General features: G+C 28.2%; 3 protein-coding genes across 6 annotated transcripts in view; all 3 read left to right on the top strand.

The window, feature by feature from the left end:
- The first annotated feature begins 178 nt into the window (after positions 1-178).
- LOC105256115 (myeloid differentiation primary response protein MyD88) lies at positions 179-2,354 on the top strand. The gene is made up of 7 exons (XM_011265784.3): positions 179-444; positions 544-740; positions 875-967; positions 1,070-1,197; positions 1,293-1,461; positions 1,570-1,729; positions 1,894-2,354. Exons 1-7 carry the CDS (start codon positions 329-331, stop codon positions 2,297-2,299), a joined length of 1,269 nt encoding a protein of 422 aa, XP_011264086.1. The 5' UTR covers positions 179-328; the 3' UTR covers positions 2,300-2,354.
- A 762-nt stretch (positions 2,355-3,116) lies between these two features.
- The window catches only part of LOC105256118 (neurocalcin homolog), a 141,901-nt gene continuing 127,425 nt past the window's right edge, over positions 3,117-17,592 (top strand). The window contains exon 1 of the mRNA XM_011265790.3: positions 3,117-3,298. The gene's annotated coding sequence lies outside the window, so the exon portion shown is untranslated. The remainder of the gene's footprint in view (positions 3,299-17,592) is intronic.
- The window catches only part of LOC105256116 (neuronal calcium sensor 2), a 138,458-nt gene continuing 124,170 nt past the window's right edge, over positions 3,305-17,592 (top strand). For 3 of the 4 annotated variants that reach the window (XM_025407793.1, XM_011265788.3, XM_025407794.1), the window contains exon 1: positions 3,305-4,138. The gene's annotated coding sequence lies outside the window, so the exon portion shown is untranslated. The remainder of the gene's footprint in view (positions 4,139-17,592) is intronic. The other variant, XM_025407795.1, reaches the window with a different exon arrangement.

Raw genomic sequence — 17,592 nt, 5'->3', positions numbered from 1 at the left:
TAGTTTACGTGATTTACACTAGATTTTCAGTACTGGCAGTGAATTTTGGAACATAGCCTTGATATCCAATAGCAGCCAATAGGAGGATTTATTTCTTTAGGAACAAAAATGTTAGAGTTCCTAGGAAGCACATTTTCTTATTGGTTAAATATCGTAGCATTGGTAACGTGAGCAAATTAATAAATATGCCGATAAGTAAGGAACAATTATTTTATGGAAGTGACAATATTATAGACGTACATGTAGCTGTGGCAATAATTTTGACAAAACAGTCAAAGTAGTATAAAGAATAATTCATTAAATAAAAGAAGAAAGAAATTTAATCAAAATGACGGTTGATTTGTCGACCGTGCCACTTGTTGGAATCTCTGCTGTGAGTAAACAAATTATTACAGCTATGTTAAACCCCAAGAAAGTTTTATCAAGCGATAACGGTTTACCAAGGTAAATATAATTTGTTTTTACAATAAATAATGTTTTACATATTTTTATTCTTCATGTTTATATATAATGACTAATTATTATTTATAATCAAATTATCAGAGATTGGCGAGGTCTCGCACATTTGTTGGAACTCAATGGAGAAATAATGTCACTGCTTGTATCACATTCTGATCCAACAACATACATGTTAACAATGTTAGAGAAAAATAAAAAAAATATTACCATAAAAAATTTTCAAACAATGATGGAAGAAATGGACAGATGGGATATTATTGATGACACTGAAGCAATCTTTCGTATGTATTATTCAATATAATAAAAGATAATATGCTCTATTGGTTATAATAATTTAAAATATATATATGAAAGTTGATCGCGATTATCATAAAAATTTTTTCTATATTTTTCTTTTTTTTTTTTTTTTTTTCAGAAAATGATGCTGTAAAATATTTGGAACAACAGCAAAGAGCTCAAGTATCAGCTGATTTGATAGATAGTGTTGATCAAGAAGTACTTACATTAGGTTTGTAGAGTATGCAATTAATAATATTTTAGTCCAAATTAATCAACAAACATAACAATTATGTTATACAATAACTATATAATAAATATTTGTTCCTTATAGGCGATGTTCATAGGTTAAGTCAAGGTTTAGAAACACAATATTATGATGCATTCCTTTTATATGCAGATGAAGATGTTAGTTTTGTAAATGAAATGGTACAAAAATTGGAGGCAGAATATAAACTAAAGGTATAATTAGCTATAATATATAATTGAAATATATATATCTCTTACAAAGATTCAATTAAAATTGAACTACATTTTTGTTTTCCTTTTGTTGAAAGCTTTGTTTGAAAGATCGAGATCTAGTTGGTGGAGTAGCATTTGAGCATGAAGCAGTGATGAAATTAATATCAGAACGATGTAATAGATTACTCATTATAATATCGCCCAACTTTTTAAAAAGCTCAGCAAACAAGTTCTTCTTAAATTATGCTCAAGCTTTAAGTATTGGTATGTTTTTGTATTGAATTATATCTATTTTGACATATTTGTTATTGAATGAATAAAATCACAATCTTTTTGAAACAGTATATTTTAAAAATTTATATTTTTTCATAGAAAAGCGGCAGAGAAAGCTCATACCATGTATATATGAAAGCTGCGAATTGCCATTTCAATTGAAATATATCTCTACTCTGGATTATAATCGTAGAGGATTATATAACTTTTGGGACAAGTTACATGATTCTATAAAAACTTCAAATTCTATCAATACAAAGTAACGTAACTCTTGTTCAATATAATATAATAACAAGACACATATTTGATACACACACACATGAAACATTTATGTTATACATACATAAAAGCTATTCTAAGAATACAAATTAAATAATTATTACTTTTTATTATTACTAAATAATAATAAAATTACTTTTGCAGCAATATAACACAGAGAAGGAATACAACAAAAGAAGTTACAGAAGTAAAGGATATTTTGTTTGATAAGCATGATAATATACCTCAAAATAGTCAAAAGACAAATGAAACATCAAAATATCTACAACAGAAGAATAAAAAATATACCATTGCAAAAATAAATGATGCAAAAGCTTTAAATGTTGATAGTAAAAAGAATAAGACATTGTTACGATGGGAAAAAATTACAAATTGGAAAATGAAACAAACTAAGCAAAGTGGCCAATTAATTACAGAGACAGCAATTCAAAATCTGCCATCAGTGGATAATTTAGACAGCTTGGATTTATCAAATACTGATATATATGAGAATAAAAAGAAAAATTTATTTAGCAAGTTTACAAAGAAGAAAATTGGTATAAAAGCTTGAGAGACAAGGCATTTTTATTGTCAAAAAATTGCACATGAAATTCTATTTTCTATTTTATATTCTATTTTATATACTTTTATATACTTTTCTGTACAAAAGAAAGAATATTTAAATATTTACAGTAAATTCATAAACATTTATGTTAAGTTTGAACATGACAATTTTATATTTTATTGAAAATTAAAAAGAATTAAAGAATAATTAGAGAATAGTAGAAAAATTCAATTCTTTATAAATAGAAGAAATAAGTTTAATTATTGATAAATGCATCATATACTTATCTTTCACAATAATACTTATTGAATTAATACATTTTATATTGTTGCATTTATATGTAAAATTATGTATTTAAAATTATAGTTTTTTTTATAATATTTGTAAGAGATATAAAAAGAATTTTTACATATATATAATATGTATAACATAAGTGTAATATATGTGTAATATATATGTACAATTGACATAAGATTAATGTATATAATGTATAAGAAATATATTATTAGTATATATGTATTAATATGTATATATATGTTTCCTTATTTAAAGAAAATTCGTTTTTTTTTATTCCAATTGTAAATGAATAACTTTGGTATATGAATCTTAAAGTCAATGCACACTATCGCCAATTATTGACTAATCAACTATATCAATTTTTGAAAGTTACTCATATACATATTATATACATATATCTATTTGATATCTAATTGATTAATCTCTGACGATAACACGTTTTATGTGTGTTTCTAGATCAGAGACTTATCCGTCGTCGCCGACCGATCAAGAGATGATAATTCGAAGGCGCCGTCACGAGATGGCGACACAGTCGCGCCAACTCCCGCCGCGCGACGTCGCTCTCGCACGCGCCTGATCCGTGGCCATCGTGGGAATGGGGAATCCAATATGGCAGCCGTCGTGATAGCCGCACAAGTCAGTGTCGCGGAAATGTTTTCAACTCGTTGAACGAGCAACCGCGACGACCGGTCGACGTGTGACGCATAGGTTAGTAGAAGGACGCGTAAACGCGTCGGTCGCGTTTCGCGGTCGATCGGTCGACTTGTGTCAGGAAAGCGCGATGTCGCGGATCGTCGCTCGCGTTTCCCCTCACTTTCCCGTCTCGCGCGCGCGGTTCCGCGATATTCGCGCGTACGCTCGTCGCGAATCGACGTCGTTTGACCGGTGTCGAGACGAACGAAACGCGTACGCGACGGTCCTCGGCGCGCGCGACGATGCTTCCGCGTCGAATCCCGCCGACTCCCGTCCCTTCGTAACGCATGACGCCGCGTCGCGCCGCTTCCGCATTGTGTACGTTTCGACGACGATGTGTGTGCCCGCATATTTCCCTCTCTGTTAATCGCATCGACTGCATACGGTCGTCCGTTTCTCTCTCTCTCTCTCTCTCTCTCATCTTCCCCTTTCCCCCGTCATATCTCCCTCGCCGCGAGCGCATCGTCTTTGCGTCAGGTGTGTGCTGTTTGTATCTCTGCGTGAGTGCGTGCGTATTTATGTATACATGTGTGTCTGCGCGTGTGAGACTGGAGCGTGTGGGAATTGTTTTGGGAATGTCACTCTTATGCATCTGTTTTCGTCTTTCCCGTTTTTTTTCCCCGTTTCTCCTATCATCGTGTGTCGCGCGGTCGACTGTCGCCGCGTGTGCGTGCGAGTACGTGTGCGTATGCGTGCGTGTTTGAGCGTCAAGAGCAGCCCGCCGATGTTCGTCGCCCGGCTTCGACCAGTGTCAACGTGTGACGCCGATGTACGTTTTGGGACGCACCGCCACGTCGAGGACGCTACGTCGAAAATATCCACGAGCGTCGTGACACCTGGACCCAGCGACGTTCGGTGAGTCTACGATCTGCTTTCTTTCTGTCTACATTCCTTCTATATTTTGACCGGGTCTGCGTCCGAATGACAGGTGGACGGAGCGCCCGGGATCATTGTCGATCGCGATTACAGAAATTCCGTCGCGCTTGAAACGTATCTGACGTTTGTAAAGTCGTTATAAAAATTCTTCAATGTAACTTTAAGGAAAGAGGAAAAAATTGAGTCATATTATGCGATATTAATTTCTGATAAGTAATGATTATATTATGGTAATGTATTGACGATAGTATCGTGTATCTCTTTCCGATTGTATTTACATGTGAATGTTAATCGTCCACGACGGGAATTTCATAGTGTTAATTTCTTTCCATTAAAGATATCCTTCTTGAAACTATATTTTCATATTGTATTTATGCTAATTTCTTTTGAAAAAAATATTTTGAATTTTTCTATAGCGATTTTGTAATGGTTCTGTAATGGATCGACATGATTAATTATATAAATATTCATATATTATTCATGTAGATATTGATGAAAATAATTAATAATAGACTGGTCTTGTTGATCAAGTTGATCAAGTTGATTGTGTAATATATATATATATATATATATATATATATATATATAATTATAAGATCAAAATTTAAAAAATGCACGCTGGAAAAGATTAAATTACATTTAAATCCGCATTCTATTACTAACATTTAATCTTATTATTGAATTACGAATAGAAAATTTATGTTGGATACCAGTAAGAATAAAAACAAGCAGCAATTTGCATACATTTAACAAAATTACTCAACTATAAATTGTTTAAAAAATTTTGTCATACACATAGCAATAAAATTGGTGAGAGAAACAGACATAAAATTAAAATTCATCAATAATAAATAGGGATGCTTAAATATAATATTATGTAAAGTACATAAATTTCTATTTATTTTTAAAATCATATACATAAACATCAATCATATACATAAACATCATATACTTTAACGTATTTGAAGTAAAAAATATTGAGTACATAATTTGCATTTTCTTATCGGGCTATAATTTAAAATATTTTGAGATATATATATTGTAACATATTTATATTTATATTTTTATATTTTACATTAATATCTTTATATTTTATTTTCGAAAAATCAAATACGTTATCAGAAATGCTGCAAGTCCCTTCATATATCTTGAATTTTTTAGTACTTTTATTGCACGTTCACGTGCTCTGTTGAATTTATATCGAATATGCAGATTTTATACTCCCCAGATTTTATGCGCGATATTTGCCGGTAGGAGTATTATCAAATTTTGTTTCGTGATTGTATATATACTCAATCGTTTTTTATTTATTTTTTTTATTACGTGTACTATTTTTTTGGTATCATCGGAACGTATCGCAAACATATAATTATGCCAAATTCGCTATCGGAGGAAATACGAATAATGAATGGCTCATCTCGAAGAGTTTTCGTCGTATTTTCATTCAGCATCGTATTGGACTCTGCTCCATTCCGAGTATTATCCGGAATTATATAGCACCGAGTTTAATTCCGTTTCTCTATTCTTTAAGATCCTCTATCTTATTTTATTAGCTCGCATTTTGCTTCTATTTCTTTCGCAATCCTTCTTGGCTAATCAAGTGTAACCCGCTGTTTTTAGAGGATGTTATTTACGAAAATGTCTCGTGTACAAGACATTTTCGTAAATAGCATCTTCTAAATGTATGATAAACGAGATAATAATGTGAAAGGTAGACGGTAGTTGGGAATGGGTATAAAGTCCGTTTTTTATTACATATAAAAATATAACCGCGAAACTTGTTTTAAGTATTATTTTGCATAGCTCATGATCATACTATTTATCATATATAATTTGTTACATCATTACCTACGTCAGTAATTTAATATCGTAAAAATATTTATTGTCGCAAATAAGAATATTTGTATATCGTATACACATTGTTTTTTCCTCTTTAGTTTCCTAGTGATAATTATTGTCACATGTTAACTGCATTTTTAAAAATAAAAATGGATTAAAGTAGTAAAAATGTAGAACATAATATCTTTTTGGAAATAAAAATTTTTAAGTGACAAATATTATAATTTATAAAATAGAAAAATGTAAATTACGTTGGTTTCATAATAATAAATTACGAATATTATATCAAATTTTTTATTTATTGTCACATGTTAACTGCATTTCTAAAAATAAAAATGGGTTAAAGTAGTAAAAATGTAGAACATAATATCGTTTTTGAAATAAAAATTTTTAAGTGACAAATATTATAATTTATGAAATACAAAAATGTAAATTACGTTGGTTTCATAATAGTAAATATCACGAATATTATACCAAATTTTTTATTTATATATCATGTCTTCTATAAAAATTTTCTAATAAATCTTTCACATAGATTTGGAAAGACACTTTTTTAGAAATATTTCGTAATTTAATTCAACGATAATTACATAATAAATTATATGTTTTGCACAAGCGGAGGAATAAAGATATTATTTTTTATTTAATTCAATGATAATTACAATTGCTTCCGGTTGACACATATTTACGTATAGAAACGGATATGATTTCGCGATATGCGCTTGATTTCGCGTACTTCATCACACACCGTGCGTTTTATCGCAATCCTTGAACATGATATCTAGAATTTTTATTATATATGTTAGCTCTCTAAAGTTATACAACTACGCGATATGTTTACTCAATACTCATGTGTATCGTATTTGGAAGAATTATGATAAATGCGTATTAGGAAATTTTTTGTCGCGTTTTTTAACGCCGGATTATATAATGTATAATTCATATTTAAGTCATGAATATATTGCCATTATTTATATGCATACAACAGTGATTTATTCATTAATATTTCAAGTAAATATTATTTTTGTTTCGACTTGCGCACGCGTCATAAGTTTATCATAATTACACATGTTTGAATAAAACTATTACAATATAAACTTGAACAAACCACTTGATTTCCACGCTTTTACCTGTGTTGATTAAATATTGCGACGAAAGCTATTTTAAAATAAGAATGTCGAATATAAATCTGGCGCGTTATTTTCTCGCGTGTTACATTTACATGAAAATTACAGATAGAGAATCGCTCACTGTAGATCCGGTTTAATAATAAATCTCGTCAACCGTAAGCAAATAGTAAAGTAATAAATTCAGTAGCAATTGTAATTAAAATTTTATAAATTTAAATATAATCTTAAATCGTATTTCTTTTTATTTTGAAAAATTTTGCAAAGTGATTATGAATCAATTAGTTATGTTATTACTAATACCAAATATCGAGTGAACCTTCTTGTAGAGAATCCAACAATATGAAACTGCGCAACAGCTCATATGTATAATTTTTCCTTCTTATCTCTCTCTATTTGTTTGTCGGCAAGATGCTATATAATTAGTTACACATTGCGCAAAGATGTTTAAGTAAAATTAGAACCGTATATGCTTGGTTTAACAAATCCTTACTTAATTATGAAGCTAAAAGTCTTTGTATAAGATAATAAACTTTAATTTTAATCCTTTATTTCACAATGTTTTTTTGTGACGGATTTTATATGATTTATATTTTGCTGATGGATTTTTTATTAAATTGGAGCGAATTTCTCTCTCATCAAAGAAAAAATATCCAAGTAATTTAAAATAGTTCACGATTGCAGATATATTAGCGGATTTCTTGCAAATTAAATTTTTCGAGATTAAATAAATAAGCCGTATTCCATTTTTCTAAAGAAAGGTTTATATTTTTCAATTGATTTTATCTGAACCTTATTACAAAATAGAATTTTCATTTTTGAACCTTTGAAAATATAATTTCGTCAATTCATCATGAATTCTCTCTATATTTTTTTATCGACAAGAAAATTAGTCAAAATTTATCAATATATTTATCATCAAAATTTAACACAATTGTTAGCCATTCTATTTTTATTATTGAATAAATAGATTTTATTTAATCTAAATTATGGGACAGTTTAAAACATTTAATACTCGAATAAATGTTTTCTAACAAAACTTAACACACACATTATATATGTATACATATACATTAGTTAAATATTATACTTTATACTATCTGAAAAAAACAATTTTATATTGAGTTTAATATATCGTGCAAATTAAAAAGATGTAGAAAAAATGTAGAATATGAACGATTAGGTTATTTTTGTAGACAATAGAATCGGTATTTTTATAGAAAATTATTAAAAACTGAAAAAAGTGTAAATGTAAGAGCTAATTTAAAAAATAAAAGTAACAAAAAGAAAACGTAATTGAATTTGACGTACTTAATTTTTAATCTCGTGAATTACGAGCGATTCTGAAGATCACGGACTTCGATGAATATTAAGGAAACGAAATCAGATTTCCAACTTTCTTTACTGCAATCCTATAATTATATTCTGTATTTTGCGCTTCGATTAGTTAAAGACGAGTTATATTCGACATGGAAGAATTATTTTTCGCTCAACATTCCAGGTGCACATCTCGACATTTTATTTTTAAAATTTGTTGAATTATTACTAAAGAGTATGTGATGTTAACGAAATTTCTTTTTCGATTTATTTACATTTGCATCTCGACGTTGTAATAAAGAAAAACTATCCAGGTGGGAAATTGTTTTCCACTTTATTTTTGTCATTTGTTTCGCTACTATGTATGCGTGTGTAGGTATTAGACATAAAAATGTAAGAGAGATAAAGAATTAATATCAAATATCTATATTTGTAATGGTCGTTGCGCTGAAATAAAAAAATAACGACATGCATTTAAGCACGCGATAAAATTATGAGAGTTCATTGCCTTCGTTTTAAAGACAATTTCGTAACGTAAATTTGCTGGAAACATGCGAATCCAACATGTGTCTGTTAATTCACGAAACATGAACTCATTTCTTAATATTTGTACATTTGTAGTCGTTAAATATACATATTTCAATTTCAACGTCTCATTCATCGTTTAGCTTCTTTTAAAGTTAATAATTCATGATAATATCGGGTTTTTATGCTTGTATAAATGCATGCACGCATATTCAAGAAATTGTCACCATTAATTTTATTTTCACAATTTCTCATGCATCGCGTTTAAAAGATTTGTATTTATGTTAATGATATAATTTTGTTCCAGTTGATGTTAAATTATTATTACGATTAAATTTGACTATATTTCTACATTTTTTGCAATTTTGATTAGTTTTGCTTTTGGCTATCCTAAAGGAAATGTGCTTTTTTAACATGCAACTTAAAATATATGCCTAATTTTTTACAAAGATCTATAATTTTAGACGATGTATACTTCACGATGTTCAGAGAATTTAGTAGAGAATTTTTTCATAATTTTCCGTATTATGTGATACAGAAAACAGTTTAAAAAAGTATAAAGTATACATTATATATATATATATATATATATATATATATATATATATATGCACAAAAAATACATTTCTAAATACATTAAAATATAAAAATAGAAATATTAAAAAATATAAATATAAATAAAATAAACTCTAGGAAAAGAATTTGGTCACAATTATATATCACGTACAAAGCGTGTTTTTTAAATATATAAATAGATTATTAGAATACATATTATTGGGTATAAAATATAAATATAAAAGTTAATTAATGTATAGCGAAAAATCTGTTATAACGCTTTGTTTTTCTTTAAAAAAACATCTTTACTTTCGCTATAAAATCTTGATTAAATGATTATATGGCAAAATACTTTTTAATTAGCTTGAATTTAATTAGAAATTTATATAGTGGATCTTCGCATTTAATTTAGAACAGACTCTTCTTTCGTGGTTGTTACTGTATCATCGTGTTAAATGTTACATCGTGTGGAGGATATATGTAAATGGAGAATAGCGGGAATGTTGCTCATACTTCTTAGAGCACAATTTATTAAGATATATCGCATTTCCCCTCCGAAATAGCTCCGAATGTGTCTGAACTATAATTCTCCATTTCTTCACATGTACGTGTTTACATGTATACTACACTCGTTTGCAGTGCACGAGGACATAATACACTGCACAATGCTGCAATAGATTACGCTTGTTCTTTCGCGTCTTAAAATTTACTATTCGATATTATTATGAAGCATGAATGCTCCATTTTTGCACGCTCTGGGACAAATGGCCATGCTAAACCATGTGTTTATTATTACAAATATATTTAAAATGAATTAAAATTATTGAAAATTTATTTTATTATGATATTTTTAAACACGTGTGTGTGTGTGTGTGTGTGTGTGTGTGTGCATTTAAAAACAAGGAAAAATATATCAAAGAGATGTTTAAAAAAATACAATTGTTAACAAAAATTACTTTTATAAATTAATAACAAGATTCTATTTAATGTTTGAAATATTTTTCGCTTATGAAACTATACACAATGTGAAATGCACGCGCATACACACACACATTCTGTAGCGTATTATTATAGTAAAATCCGTCTCGACATGATGTGTTTTGACATTCTAGTCTACTTAGTATTTGCCAGTAAATTATTGCGCATTCAGTATTATCCTCTGCGTCCTCTATTATTCTATTTGGGAATAACCTGATGCGTTCTAGCATAGTTTAACAAAGTTTCTGTAATCTATTACACTGTGACTAATGAAATTTTTGTCTAATTAAAACTTTTATTTACGTCCATATATTCTGTTTGGTGAACAATAATTCTTTCTTCTGGCGTGTTTATATTCGTGACCTTTATAGCCAAAGAATTGCCAAAAAAGACGAGTTTATTGGCGTGTTTCTCTGCCAAATGCACAGTGAAATATGATTCGTCGAGCAGCTTACGTTGTTCGATGCAATCGTACACTGATTTTGGCACTGAAAAATCTGCTATTGTGATCGGAATTTAAGACTCGTACAATATAAATCTTCGTGTAATTCACGAATTATTCCTCAGATAACATTTCTATATGTGTGTGTGTGTGTGTGTATTGTACCATCGATATTTTCTTCATATTTATTTTTATCTTTTATCGTTGTATGCTTATTAGATAATTTTCACGATATCGCTAGTTTTATTATTTAAACGATCCTTTATACACACTTATAGATACGATTAGATGTCATGGAGATATTTGAAAAGTATATCTCTTTTTATCTTAATTATTGCAATTTTTCATGCACAAACATAGAGATTATTTTCTTATTTTTATGTCAGTAAAGTTTTTATTTATAAAAATGATAAGTTCTTTTTTAATCTGAGAAAGAGAGTTCATATAATAAAAAAGTAATATAATAAAAATAAAAAAAATAAAAAATCGATTAGTACTTGAAAATTGTTTTTGAAATCAACTAATAGTAGAGTTAGCTATAAATCAGATGCAAAATTAAAAATTAATTTTTTATAATATTTGACATTTTAAACCAAATTTTGAAATTATTAGAAAATTAATTTTTTTTTCAAAATCAGTTTTTTTTTAAGTTACATTATGTAGTTACATGTAGTTATCTAGTACATTATGTAGTTATCTGATTTATTTGGATAAGATTTTAATAGTGTTAATTTCAATTCTTTTGCCGCGAGATAAAGAAGATGCAACATATTTATGAAATTTTTTCTGTTGATATAAATTTTTAGCTGTTATAAATTTAAAAACATGAAGATAAAGAATGATTATTTATTTTGAAATTCGGCGAATTCGTTATCTTGTACAAAGTCTGTAAAATCTTTGATTTATATTCACACGAGAACAACCGACTACTTTTTTGCATAATTAAGATGTTTAGAAATTACCTTTTATGGTTGCGTGCGTAAATCATTTCAGCAATACCTTTGAAGCATATCCGGCGCAGGGTTAGGCAGATGCGATGGTAATATGCAAAGATGATAACGATCTGAGGCGGCGGATATCGCTCGAGGCTAGTCGGTTACACAATCGCGTAAAATCAGTGGATCAAACTATCTTGGCACTGTTCCACTGCTGCACTTCAATTTCTTGCTTTTGTATGCTCACCAGAATTATGTCGCAGACTAACACCTTAGCTGCGCAACAATACTATTCCAGATACAAAAGAAAATTTAGATGAGGATAATAGTGTACGATATTGCATTATAGCAAATATTAAAAATTGATATTTTACAATAGAAATAGATATTTTTACATTATTTTAATCAAGAGTTGATAATTATAAAAATATATAAATTGTTTGAAGCAATATGTATAAGCAAAGATACAAAGTAAAAAAATTTATTTAGATGTTTCGTATATGAGCAATTTTATATAATTATTCGTGACTTATAAATTACGTGAAAAAATACAGTTTAAATTAATTGATCAGTGAATATCTTAAATAAAAAAGCAGAAATATTAATTATCATTGACTTTAATATAACGGAACTTTTTTATAAGATATTTTTTAGCAATATAAAATAAGATAGAACAATAATAATATAAATAGTTTAACATCGAGAAAATAAAGAAATATGAGAATTTAAAGATAAATGAATTGATTTAAAAAAAGAGAGGAAAAACAGTGATATCAAAGCATTATACATACGACTCGCGTATTGTTTTCATATATTATGTAAAAAATGCTGACAGCGTTTATATAGATTATATAGAAAGATAAATTACACAATGTATATATGTAACTGTCAACAGTTATTGTGTTCATCCATCAGTATCTAATATTGATCTCTTCGAGCAATGTTTGATCCAATTTTCCTTCAAATTTTCTCGTGTTAGAGCAGAAAATGTAATGAAAATATTAACTATAGTTACGTTAACAATCGATTTTATTGAAGATTTATGCTGCAGTGTTTCGTGCAAGTTAATTTTCAAACAGAAAATTTATTGATGGATTTTCTCTTTTAGAGAGACACAACCATTTTCATATAGAAATTTCAAACTCTAGAGTTGTAGAGTTTGATCGAAAAAAGATAATGAATCTGATGAATATATATGGTTAATTGTTGCCATTTTTTTTCATCAAAACCGATCAGTGATTGTTCTGTCACCTATTATGTATTTATTTGATACAAAAGTCGAATAGAAATATACATGCACACACGGTTATAAAAGCAACATATTTTTAATTTATTCGAAATATATATGTATATAAAAAATATTTTAAAATTAATTTTATTCTATTAATGTGATCATTGCGATACAAATGAAATGATAGAAATCCGAAAAAAACGCGTTAAACATGTGTTGGAAGGATACAGGAAAGGAAACAACAAATGTGAAAAGTCAAGGCCAGCTGCTTCTTGTGTCACGCACGAAAAAAATCTTAAGGCTCCCACGCTTGGAAGATAAAAAAGCCTGTTTTTCTTCATTAATTCGAAAATTACGACTCAAATGGACAGAAATATCTCTTTAATTAAGAGTCCGTGGTTTTGGACACATTCTGTTTCCAGTATATTAATGCTGAAAGCTAACTTTATTAGAAGAATATTTAACATATCTAAAGCATAATTGTGTTGAGAAATAGTTCAAAATTATTATTAATGAATATAATATATACGTAATAATTGAAAAATATTGAATTTGTTTCTTTAAATTCAGAGAAATAAAAATTTAGTAGTTAAATTGTTAATTTAAAAAAATACGCTGATAAAGTAACATTAAATGCTTCTTAATTCTTTTTACATTCATATATACACTATCCTCATATATGGTTATGCGACATTAATATTATAATCTTATATTTCAATATTTATTCACACAATTTATTTCTAAATATATTTTCCAATAATTTTAGATTTTTTATACATGTTATAAAAATAATAAGAAAATAATATATTATAAAAATAACATGAGTAACTCGTAAATTATAATAAAATTTCTTAAGAAAAAAATAATGTGAGTAACTTGCAATAAAGTTTCTTTATTGATATGTTAACATAATTCTGAAAGCTTTAGATATGTTTGATTATGTTGCTTATATTGAAGAAGGGGAATATACATTTTATTTATCAAATTAATTACTAAATTATTAATCGATTATCAATTTTATTTCTCATCCATCAATACATATTACCTGGCGTCCTTACTAAAGAAGACGGATTGAAGATCGTTGGGGATTCTCTGACATAACCGGTTAATGATCGAATCATTAAATACGCAATGTTTTAAATTAAAATACGTATACACGATATACATATATATATGAAAATCTACTTTTAGAAGCATTTACATATTCTAACCGACTGAAAGTGTAAGTAAACAGAGTTCGTAATTTTTGACAAAGATATTTCGAGCTTACTTTAGACAAATTATTAATAAAATTTTATGCGACGTATAATACAGAAAATATAAAAAAATTACATATATACACATATATGTACATATTACATATTAAGATGCGCATACTTACACCAAGATATGCAGATAAAATTATATGAACGGAATTCTATCTTAAATTTCTTTAATTCTATCGCGAATTATAAAAGCTTTAGATGAGTACGGTGGTCATATAATTCATTCGCGGATTAAATTTCATCTTTCATAAGATGGCTTTTCTATTGGAGCGTAGCATTAAAAGCATCGATATCCTATCAAGAAGAACAGGGTGTAAGAGATATTTTTACGATTATTTGTATCCTACACCTTGACCTTTTTCCTCAATGGAAAAGCGATTATGGCGCGGGAAGACAAAGCTTATCCTATCTTTCATGCAGATAATATAGGTCCTTAAATCGTTTCAATTTCCGCTACTACGAACTATGGATTCCAGAATGCCGCACACACCTTCTATAAATCTCTTCCGCGCGCTGTTCTCTTTCTTCTAGTTTGATTTAGATATAAGGTTATATGCACATATGTACATACACATACATATATGCATATAAATCGAAAACTTATATAATATTTCAAAATTAATTGAAATTTTCTCTATGAAACGCGTAATTATTATCTTTATTATGTCATACACGTAGTATACATTCTGATTTACATATTTAATCAAAAATTCCATAACTCCGGCTAAAAAAGAGAAAATGATTATTTCAATTTACATATTCATTTACATATAAAACGAAGTATTAATTTGTAAAATTTAATTTTTTAATGTCGTCTAAGCAAAAAAATGATGAATATATTTGACACAAGGATTCTTATTCTTTCTTTTATATAAGAAGATTTATGTTTCTTTTATGTAAAAAGATTTTTTATAAAAGAAATTGTCCCATAGAATTCCCTCACAATTTACATATATATATTCATTTAGTTGATGCACGATTAAGTGAAATCGCATTATTCCTACGTTTTCTGAAGCTTTAAGATGGTTTTCTAAAACTTGGATGTGACGATTAAAGAAAAATTTTTTCATGAATAATCTTGCAGACATATCTCGTTTGCTCTATATTCTTTTTTGTTATTTTTATATAGCACAGTGGATGATGATTTTTTTTGTGAATATTAATATAATCGATTGTCCATATATAGGCTAAGTTTACCTTTTCTTTAATTCTTGCAGCATTAAAAAATTTTTTTAAATATTTTTTTATATAATTTAAAAGAATGGAAATATTTAAAATTATAAAATATATAATATATGCAATTATTACGTTATTTCATGTTTATATATAATATATATATATATATATATATATATATATATATATACTGAATATTTGAATGTTTATTAATTTATTTTTATGTTTGTGTTAGATTTATTTGAAAATGTAATTCATATATAATCCATGTGTAATCCATACATCTCTTTTCACACCTTTATGAAAATTTTATCTTTTATTTAATTTATAGCTTTCTCGAAGGAAGTTTCTTCGTGGTCTTATATCATTCCCTCGTAGTCTTCATCTCCTAAAGGAACTTGTATCCCTGAGAATATGTAACAATTTCTATTCTGAAATTCAAGCCTATTTCGCTTTATATGCTCGTTTCACTAATTAGACAAGTGTGTGACGTACCGCGGTTTTACTTACTATCACAAAAAGCTCCGAACGCGAGCGCGTAATGTTCGAAATTCCGATAAAACCGCGAAATGGAGAGAGGAGAATCGTGTATCTGGATATAGTTTCGTGAAAAACCGATTTTTTTGCCCTTTCAGAGATACAATCACTGTGAAAATCATTTGCCATAACAAATGTAATTAATATCATATTCCCTTTTATACGTTCAATTTTGCAAGTACTTTTAAATATGAGGAGTTTGGTATCATGATAAATTTATCTACTCATGGTTTTCAATTTGACAAATACGCTTTTGTAGCTTTATATTTAGCAAAAAATATCGCGCGAATAAAAGACATTTTGATTTTGCGCAATAATATAAAATATAAGTATTAATTTTACTTTATTTTTTACGTTTTAAAAATATTCTTATTTATAAGAAAAATTTTGAATATGATATGATATTTAAAAAAAAGTTGCCTTAGTTTGAAATTATTATTACTTTATATGGTGTTCAATCAAAACAAATCTCGGATAACTTAAATTTACATAAACAAATACGGTATATTTATTTGGGAAACATTTAATAAAAAATAATAAAGTTGTTTTATAAATAGCTTTTTTTTGATGCAATTTTGATGTAATTCTTTTAAGAGAGTTTAATTAGGACGCAACATTCATGTATCTATTTTTATCTGATTATTTAATTTCTGCGTTGAGCACGCATAGGAAATTTTTTAATTTGCGTAATAACGTAAAGTAAGTTAAATGGGGATTAGCACAAACAGTCTATGCTTCTCTATGCATTTTTTTGCTATTTCAGATGTTAACCGAAGGAAACGAAATGATAATATTATTTCTTCTCGAAATCGAAATCGTTATATTGAACGAAAATAAGTCTTTTATTCTTAAATTGCAATATAGATTTAATAACATAGATTTTATATCTTAAGTTTTCTCAATAAACAGGCGAATATTCAATGATTTCAATGATAAAATCACATTATATGTACAACGAATAACTCACATAGCTTTTCAATTAAAAATTAACAAACATTATGAGATATCTGTAAAAATAATTCTCTACAGGGTGTTTCATAAGTGTTTGTCTCATTTCTCGTCTTAAAGTCCTTTTACAGGCATTAACAATGTTTTTCAGGCCGCCGAAAAATATTGTTGATATAAAAGGACTTCTAAGACGAGAAATGAGACAAAATTTTGTATTACAAAAATCTTAATAACTCAAAAATTAATCATTTTCAGACCTATGTTAACTTCTTTTTCTTCTCTAAGCATGAGGAATCCATTCCTGAAATTTTGCCCACCACTTATGAAACACCCTGTATTTAATTCAGTCAATATATAATCGACTGAATTAAATAATGAATACAACAAGCGCGAGATAATTAGCGAGAGATACGCATTTTATCTAATCTGAGTGACGCGAGTCTTTAACGGATTGCAGAAAGAAACTTGACGCGTTATTTAAAACTCCTTACTAATCTGCGATAGAGGCGGCAGGAGCTCCCCGAACGTATCCACTATGTTAGCGATAAGTATTCCCCG

This window comes from Camponotus floridanus, unplaced genomic scaffold (genome assembly GCF_003227725.1).
Source record: "Camponotus floridanus strain SB8 unplaced genomic scaffold, Cflo_v7.5 scaffold19, whole genome shotgun sequence".
NCBI classification, from domain to species: domain Eukaryota; kingdom Metazoa; phylum Arthropoda; class Insecta; order Hymenoptera; family Formicidae; genus Camponotus; species Camponotus floridanus.
This window is presented reverse-complemented; position numbering and strand designations above follow the sequence as displayed.